Source organism: Gadus chalcogrammus, chromosome 10 (assembly GCF_026213295.1).
Source record: "Gadus chalcogrammus isolate NIFS_2021 chromosome 10, NIFS_Gcha_1.0, whole genome shotgun sequence".
Classification (NCBI taxonomy): domain Eukaryota; kingdom Metazoa; phylum Chordata; class Actinopteri; order Gadiformes; family Gadidae; genus Gadus; species Gadus chalcogrammus.
In genome coordinates, this window is record NC_079421.1 from 11,790,258 (window position 1) to 11,799,719 (window position 9,462).

General features: G+C 52.1%; 1 protein-coding gene across 4 annotated transcripts in view; it reads left to right on the forward strand.

The window, feature by feature from the left end:
• Positions 1-7,929, forward strand: part of rapgef2b (Rap guanine nucleotide exchange factor 2b) — a 61,889-nt gene extending 53,960 nt beyond the window's left edge. For 2 of the 4 annotated variants that reach the window (XM_056599914.1, XM_056599916.1), the window contains 7 exons: positions 944-1,170; positions 1,376-1,543; positions 1,909-2,058; positions 2,614-2,818; positions 3,094-3,590; positions 4,965-5,246; positions 5,631-7,929. In XM_056599914.1, coding sequence (XP_056455889.1) covers positions 944-1,170; positions 1,376-1,543; positions 1,909-2,058; positions 2,614-2,818; positions 3,094-3,590; positions 4,965-5,246; positions 5,631-5,656 — 1,555 coding nt within the window. In that variant the 3' untranslated portion in view covers positions 5,657-7,929. The remainder of the gene's footprint in view (positions 1-943; positions 1,171-1,375; positions 1,544-1,908; positions 2,059-2,613; positions 2,819-3,093; positions 3,591-4,964; positions 5,247-5,630) is intronic. The other 2 variants (XM_056599915.1, XM_056599917.1) reach the window with 1 other exon arrangement.
• Positions 7,930-9,462: the final 1,533 nt, after the last annotated feature.

Consider the following 9,462-nt stretch of genomic DNA (forward strand, 5'->3'; position numbering starts at 1 on the left):
TAGAGACTACTGTATATCTACTGTACTCTACATTAGAGACTACTGTATATCTGCTGTACTGTACTCTCACTCTACCTGTGGATGCTGTTGGTTTGAGAGGTGCATCTGTCTGATGGTTGGACCTCTTACTGGAGAGTGACTAATGGCTGATTGGTTTGTTTAAATAATCTGATGCATGCAGCAGCCGTGTGACCAGATGTTTAGATCAAGCAGTTTGCATCCATTGGTTTACAATAGAACCAAGTTCAGCTGGTGTTTAACTGAGAGCTGAACTCTAAAGCAGATCATGTGACTCCACATCCTGCTCTCCTATTGGCTAACCGACCTCAACCCTTTAACCTGCTGCCAATGCCTGGAATGTCACAAGTTCCTCTCTGCATGTCATTGTATGTTGCTGTTTTTACACACACACACACACACACACACACACACACACACACACACACACACACACACACACACACACACACACACACACACACACACACACACACACACACACACACACACACACACACACACACACACACACACACAGGAGGCTGGATATAAAACTGCATATTTATCTTGTCTTTTTTGTGTTTCTGTCGTCTGTGCGTCTGCAAATGTGCACATCTCTTTGTTTGTGTTTGTATGGGGATGCATCTTTTATTATGGTGGTCTGTGTACGACCTGTGTGTGTGCGTTTGTGTGTTCCATTTTTGTGTTCCGTGTGTGTGAATGTCTGTTTGTATCGTCTGTGTGTGTGTGTGTGCGTGTTTGTGTGAATGTCTGTGTGTGTTTGGTGTTTGTTTGTTTGTGCGGTGTGTATGTTCTCTGTGTGTGTATGCGTGCGGCGTGTGTGTGTGTATGTTCTCTGTGTGTGCGTGCGGTGTGTGTGTGTGCGTGCGGTGTGTGTGTGTGTTCTCTGTGTGTGTGCGTGCGGTGTCCGTGTGTGTATAAGCAGGTCTCTGAGCCAGGGCAGTGCCAACGCGGCGGTGCTGGACGTCAGTCAGGCCGGCGGCCATAAGAAGCGCGTGCGGCGCAGCTCCTTCCTGAACGCCAAGAAGCTGTACGAGGACGCGCAGATGGCCCGCAAGGTGAAGCAGTACCTGGCACACCTGCGGCTGGACGACAGCGAGGACAGCCTACAGGCCCTGTCCCTCCAGTGCGAGCCCTCCGTCTGCACCCGTGAGTCCCCCGCTGGAAGCGCGCTAGAACCTCACATGCTAGAACCTCACACTAGAACCTCACACGCTAGAACCTCACACTAGAACCTCACTAGAACCTCAGACTAGAACCTGCCATATGCTAACAGCTTACAACTAACTGCTCTCTCTCAGTTCCTAAGATCCTGCTAACTGCTAACGGCTAATGGCTAATGTCTCTCTCTCAGTCCCTAAGATCCCGAGCGGGCGACGGTCAGACACGTCTCCGGTGGTGGCGCGGGCGGCTAGCCAGCAGCGCGGGCAGCTAGCGCGGGGGGGGCCCGGCCTCCAGGTCCCCGCCGTGGCCCTCTACCCCTCCCGCAAGAAGGTCCCAGTGAAGGACCTGCCCCCCTTCGGTGAGACCTGGAGGGTCACTACACTGCACTCTGCTGCCACCTGGTGGCCGTGTGTACCACTGCACTCTGCTGCCACCTGGTGGCCGTGTGTAGCACAGCACTTTGCTGCTACCTGGTGGCCGTGTGTAACACTAGACTCTGCTGCCACCTGGTGGCCGTGTGTAACACTGCACTCTGCCGCCACCTGGTGGCCGTGTGTAACACTACACTTTGCTGCCACCTGGTGGCCGTGTGTAACACTGCACTCTGCTGCCACCTGGTGGCCGTGTGTAGCACAGCACTCTGCTGCTACCTGGTGGCTGTGTGTAACACTGCACTCTGCAGCCACCTGGTGGCCGTGTGTAACACTGCACTCTACTCCACAGGCACCAGCTCTCCTCACTCCCTGAAGAAGATCTTGTCTCTGTCGGAGGAGGGGACCGACAGACAGAGGAGACCCCAAGAGGACACGGTGTCCAACACCTCCTCCCAGCTCTCCTCCCCGCCCACCTCCCCGCAGAGCTCCCCCAAGAAGGGTAAGACCGTCTCCATGGTGATCACCACAAGTACACCCCATTGTGATGGTTGACTGATTTGATCGCAGGCAAGAGCCGACAAAGTTGTACCTACGATTAATATTAGAGTTGCTTTTTTGCGAAACGGAAACACAATTCAGGCCTGTTCAGGCCAGTTGATGGATGCAAATCCATCCCTTGGAGAAGTGTGTCTCTCAGTACATTATCCACGTTCACATATATTTCTCCCTCCCCCACATCCTCCTCCCTCATTATCTTACCTTCTGCTCCTCCTCCTCTCCCCTCCACCTCCTCCTGTCCCTCCTCCTCTCTCCTCCTCCTCTCCCCTCCACCTCCTCCTCTCTTCTCCTCCTCTCCCCTCCTCCTCCTCCTGTCTATACTCCACCTCCTGCTCCTCTCTCCTCCTCCTCCTCTCCCCTCTACCTCCTCCTGCTCCTCTCTCCTCCTCCTCCTCCTCCTCCTCTCCCCTCTACCTCCTCCTGCTCCTCTCTCCTCCTCCTCCTCCTCCTCCTCCTCTCCCCTCTACCTCCTCCTCCCCCACCTCCTCCTCCCCAGGTGTGTCCAGAGGAGGTGAGAGCTACGCAGAGAGCGGTGTCCACAGCGACGTCTCCTCCCGCTCCAGCCTCCTCAGCACCTCCTCATTCGACATGCAGGAGCAGCGGAGGCAGCGGAGCTCTGGGGGGGCCGACCCGGCCCTGGGGGGGGGCGGGGCACGGCTGGAGAGACGGGCCACCACCGACCCGGACCAGTACAGCCTGGGGTAGGAGCACAAACACACACAGACACACACACACACACAAACACACACACGGACACACACATGCAGAAGCACAAACACACACACGCACGGGCACACACTTGTACACACACACACACACACACACACACACACACACACACACACACACACACACACACACACACACACACACACACACACACACACACACACACACACACAAGGCTCAGAGCTGTACTGAAGCTTTCCTCTTTCATCTCTTTGAGTTGACCTCTCTCCTCCCCCCCCCCCCCCAGCTCCTACTCCTCCATGCAGGACTGCCGCTCCCTGTACGCGGGGGGGCCCACGGTGCTGTCCTCCCCCAGCAGTGAGGAGATGACGGGGGACCAGGGCGACCGGGTGTCCCTGGACGCGGCCGACAGCGGGCGTGGCTCCTGGACCTCCTGCTCCTCGGGCTCCCATGACAACATCCAGACCATGCAGGGCCGCAGCTGGGAGACGCTGGCCTTCGTGGCGGGGGGCGGCGGCGTGGTGGGCGGGGGGGGCGGGGTCCCAGCCGGGCTGTGGGCCGCCCAGACCCGCGGCAGCTGGGCGTCGGCCAGCTCCTCGTCCTCCTCCTCGGCGGCCTACTGGGGGGAGGAGTCGGAGGGGGACACGGGCACCATCAAGAGGAGGGGCGGGAAGGAGGTGAACGCCGACGGGGAGACCAGCAGCATCACCTCCACCGGCTCGGAGGACGCAAAGCACCGCGCCACGCCCTCGCCCATCACCACGGGGGGCAAGGGGCTGCTGGGTGAGGCCCGCAGAGTCCTACCGCACCCTACTGTAGTCCTACTGCACCTTACTGTAGTTCTACTGTAGTCCTACCGCACCCTACTGTAGTCCTACTGTAGGCCTACATCCATGCAGCTATATAGATAGGGGTTGTGTGTGTGTTAGAGATGCGCGGATGGGCTATTATTTCATCCGCAACCGCATCACAAAACGCTTGATCCGCCCCCCATCCATCCGCAACAATTTTTTTGACCAATTTTCAAAACCGCACCCGCCCGCCATCCGCCTGTTGTTTTTAGGTATATGCGCTGCTGACGTGAGGCTAGAAAGTTCTTGCCTGTTCTTGAAAGGAGACTGATCCAATGCCGCAAAGATATTTAAAGGATAAAGTCCCTAGTATGAAAGCCTATTGGCTATGTTGTAGCCTATCCCCAGAATATTATCAGTGAAGTGACATCTGTCTCCGATCGATGCACAGGGAGAAACTTTAAAATAGCCAAGCACATCGGCAAACCTGACCTTACCATAGGCTAGTAGGCCTACACTTTTTTATCATTGTAATAAAACGCAATTTGGTACACCATTTTAATATGGTAATATAGCCTACTGTGTTGTTTTTTTTGCAAAATGAAAGATAGCCTTTTAAGGAAACGCCGACTCGAGCCTATTAATTCCGAAATTTCACCGCATTGAAGGCTATATAGGCTACTGTAACAAGCCCAACACTTGCCTGCTTGCCTTGCAAATCAAAGTTTTCCGACTATTTTTCTTACCTTCTTTCTTAGGTGTTGATGTTACTGAGCTAGAAGTTTAACTTGTTCTGCACATCTCGCGCTGCCAATGCCTGATGTCACTTCTGAGTCAAATCACTCCATCATCTCTTTGAAATTCCATATTCCACGAGTGGTAGGCTACAATGCTGTTTTAAAATATAACTTTTACGAAACAAAATAACCCAGGCAGTTTCATCTACGAGACGTTAAAGCTTCTTCCAATACTGACAGCTCATAACTTGCAGGAGACGCGACATGGGACGGATCGTCACTTAATTTAAACTTTTTTGCTTCCGTTAGTGTGTGTGTGTGTGTGATAGAGACAGAGAGGCCAATTTACTGCCTGATGAGAATTGGATTATTTCAAAATGTGCTTGGAAGTAGGTAACGACATTTAACAATGTGTATATATTTTTGAATTTCGTTGGTTAAACCGCCATCCGCCCGAATTTAATTAAAATATTATTTTTTGTCACGTCACCCGCCCGATCCGCGGTTTAACCGCGGAGTCCGCGGTTGCAACCGCCAACCGCGCATCTCTAGTGTGTGTGTGTGTGTGTGTGTGTGTGTGTGTGTGTGTGCTGAACTGACCCGTGTTGATTTGCGTCCGGTTGCCGTAGCGAGGAAGGACGGGCGTTACCGGGAGCCCCCCCCCACCCCCCCGGGCTACACGGCGCTGACCGCCGCCGACCTGCCGGACGCCCCGCCCCCTGCCGCCCCCAGCGCCCCCGTCGCCACGACGACGGGCGGGCCTCCCTGCAGCCGCCGGCCCCCCGACTATAGCACGGCGCTGCAGCGCTCCCGCATGGTCACGCAGTCACCTGACCTGCAGCACCGGCCCCCCCCCGGCCCCCCCCACGGCCCCGCCCACGGCCCCCCTCGCCCAGAGGAGGAGGAGGAGGGTGAGTCTTAGTGAGGCCCAGAGGTGAGAGGTCAGGGAGGTCCGGGGGTCACGACCCTGCATGCTAGAAAACTACAACTCCCCCGTAGCCCCACCGAACTACAACCCCCATCACATCCCCGAGGTGTACGGTGGGCTGTCCCCACGGTTACCAGACCAGTGATCCTCACACCTCCTCTGTCTCCCTCCTGTCCGTAGAGCTCCTGCATGGAATGAACTAGATGTTCCGTATGAGACGTGGCCTTAGAGACTAATGTTAACTCATTCTCTCTCTTTCTCTCTACCTCTCTCTCTCTCTCTTTCTCTCTACCTCTCTCTCTCTCTCTCTCTCTCTCTCTCTCTCTGTCTGTCTCTGTCTCTCTCTCTCTCTCTCTCTCTCTCTCAGACGATGAACAGGTGTCTGCAGTCTGAAGGGGGCGGGTCTTCCTGCAGTGATGAGAGGCTCCGCCCAGTAGAAAGGGGCGGGGTCAGAGAGACTGACGTGTAGAAGGACCAATAGACTCATCATCAGTTACGTACGTGCCTGCGGCCTCTGATTGGTGGAGCTGCCGCCGGCCCCGCCCCCTGCCTTAAAGCATCTCTACTGTGAAGACGACGGACTTCTGGCACTTTGGACGGAGACTTCCGTCCAAAGTGAGAGAGGGAGGCTTCCTGTTAGAGAGTGGGAGCCCTGGTTGCCATTAGTAACGGACACAACCGACTGTTGCCATCGGCGACGGATGCTGAATAAATTGAACTGACGTGTTGAGCCTCATCTGCACTTTGTGTTTTAGTACGAGAACAAAACCCAACTTCCTGTCTTACTTCCTGTCCCGTCCCCCTCGGCTTGTCTCTCTTCTTGGACTCTGAGAGACACCCCCCCCCTCCCAACACCAGACCAGTATTATTACAAAAACACATACACACACGCACACATCAACACACATCAACACATATCAAGACACACAACACACACATCAACATACACAATAGCACACGCACACAGATTAAAACGCACACACTGGACCACAACCACGGATCAAATGGCACTTTCAGCACAGCAGCGTGAGGTCAGAGGTCAGCGTGAGGTCAGAGGTCAGCGTGATCCAACGCTGTTCCAAACTCAATGTTTTTAATCGACTGATGAAGGTCAAAGCACAGAGTCGCGTTACTGCGCCTCTGCACCCGGTCCTGGTCCTCACCCGGTCCTGGTCTTCAGGGTCCTGGTCCTCAACCCGGTCCTGGTCCTCGCCCCGGTCCTGGTCTTCAGGGTCCTGGTCCTCAACCAGGTCCTGGTCCTCGCCCCGGTCCTGGATTTCAGGGTCCTGGCCCGAAACCCGGTCCTGGTCTTCAGGGTCCTGGCCCTCAACCCGGTCCTGGTCCTCAACCCGGTCCTTGTCTTCAGGGTCGCTGACCCCTCGATGACCTCTGAGGTGAACCAGCGGTGACCCCTGATGACCCCAGGCGACCCCTGTTGACCACTGCGGTGACCCCCGCTGACCCCTCGGCCGCCGGTCACATTGACCAGCGTCGGAGGCTCCGGTAAATGAAGAAGAAGAAGAGTTTCCTGAAGGAAGCTCTCAAAGGTTTTGGATTAATTCTCTGACTTTGTTATTGTCATTTTTTGTAATGGCTGCCGATGGATTGTGGGTAAAATGATGCGTTTGTAAACCGTGGTGAGATCATGTGTATATTAGCACCCGTTCGATAAACAAGTTGCACAACAAGGAGAGCGCAGACGCCTGTTGAGCGGTCATCCCTACATTATCCCCATGCTAATCCCACTGCTAATCCCCATGCTAGTCCCACTGCTTATCCCATTGATAATCCCTTCAATATCCTTATGATAATCCCAAATGCTAATCCCACTGCTATTCCCACTGCTAATCCTCACTCAATCCCACTGCTAATCCTGTCAATACCCGAATGCTAATCCCAATGCTAATCCTTTCAATACCCCAATGCTAATCCCAATTCTTATCCGATCAATACCCTAATGCTGATCCCTTCATAGACCCAAAACCTATCCAATGCTAACCCTTTCATACTGCCAATGCTAATCTCAAAGCTAATACCCTCATAATCCTAGTGCTAATAACAATGCTAATCCCTCCAGAGACCCACCGCTAATCCCTAAAAGAATCCCTTAATATGATAATCCAAGTGATCAACCAATCAAATTCTCAGTGCTAATTACAGATTAATCCCATCACTGATCCCAATGTGTTCCCAGCTCTAATCTCTGAAAGTCCACTCTAATCTAGTCCCACTCTAATCTAATCTCACTCTAATCTCTGCATAGTCCCACTCTAATCTCACTCTAGTCGATTTCCACTCTAATCTCTGCATAGTCCCACTCTAATCTCTGCATAGTCCCACTCTAACCAGTCCCACTCAAATCAGTCCAAGCTCTAATCTGTCCCAGCTCTAATCAGGCGTAGATCACAGCTCGTCAGCCTAGTGGTAGAAGTGTGTTTAATGACTGATGTCAAAGACGATGTACATTTAACTGTCCCCCGCATCATTTCTCGTGATACTTCCACATGTATGTCTTTTAAAAAGACAGTTGATGAAGTATGTATCTGTTGTTTTTTTTGTATTTTTAATACAATAATTGTAAATATTGGTTCTATTTTTGTTCAAATGTACTGTTTATGCCTCAACCTCCAGTGGAACGCTGGAGATCAATAAATACTGCGTTAAGAAGCCACCGCCTCACACTTCCTGTTCACGACTTCCTCTTCTCTACTTCCTGTTAGCCACTTCCTGTTATCCATGCCCTCTTATCCACCATGGACCTATTAAAGAAAGGACAGCAAATTAAAAAATGGCGCCCATTCATTCCTATGAAAACTACTCAATGGCGCAGGGCAACATCAAGGGGAAATTTGCTTCATCATGGGAGCCAGCCACGCCCTAGTTCATGACATGCCGGATACAGAAATATTCTCGTTGTCTAGCATTGTTAGCATTGTAGCATCGTAAGGGAGAGATCTGTCTACACATCCCTCGGCGACTTGGAAGTGATAAAAAGTCAACACAGTGACTAAAAACCATCAACGTCATTCATGTTAAGTAAAAAGAAAAACCTTGGACACGAGAAGAAAAATAAAATAAAATGGCTAATAAAACGCTTGAGGAGGTGTTTTGAAAAGGGAAACTTACATTTTATTGGTACATGGTATAAAGATAATTATGAGCCTTTGATTGATATCCAGGCATTTTTTGCGGAGACACATTCCTGTTCCCCACTTGTATTGGAGTGAACAGAGATATCTACTTCTGGGCCCCTTGAATCGAGGGACCCGTCCACAGCCCGCTTAAACAGCTGCAATACCAGGCTTGGTCGATGAGCACTGGTGGATTGCGGAAGTATGCACTGTTCCTGGGGCCTTGTTATCCACTCGCTGTTATCCGCTTTCTGTTCTCCACTTCTGTTCTCCACTTTCTGTTCTCCACTTCCTGTCTCCATCGTCCCCCGCACCCGTGAAAGTCAAGTCGTTGATGGCTAAACTGAACTCCATCGCTTACCGTGAAAATTTGCAATGGTTTATGGGATGAGTAGTTCCTTCCCACGTGCACAAAATAATGTACACTGTACACACAATAATGTTTATTTTTGCCCTGAATCAAATGCAGCACTTTTTGCAGACTGAACCGACCCGCACCCTCCTGTGGAAATGCGCCATTATGCTCAGGACTACCTTGACGAACGATTGGCTTGGTTCAACGCTTAAACTCTTTATATAACAATTTTAGAAAATGAATGGGAAATTTACTTCCGGACCAGCCATTCAAAATGAGGGAGGGCACTCTTCGGGTTGGCAAACTCCGGCCCGCGGGCCAAATCCGGCCCATCGTTTAATCTGGCCGTCAGCCATATATATAAAATTCAGATTAAAATATAATTACATTTTAAATAATTAGAACAGATAATTAGAGTGCCAGGGGTACATTTTAACATCATGAAACCACCAGGTAGGGATGTCTGAAGCAGCTTTATCATATGCACTCTAGCCCATGTGTTATTGCGGTGTTTTCAGTTAAATTAATTAACAATGATAATAGTATTTCTCCCCTTATTTGATGAACTAAAGCAGCGAGGCCCCTCGGGGCCATCAGGGGGCGCTGCTGACTCAGGACTCCAGCATCGCTCCTCTCTGCGGTACATCGCGGTCTCCTTGCCCACCGCCGGGCCTGGACCAGGGGGTCGAGGCTCTGGTGGGCACGGCCTCTCA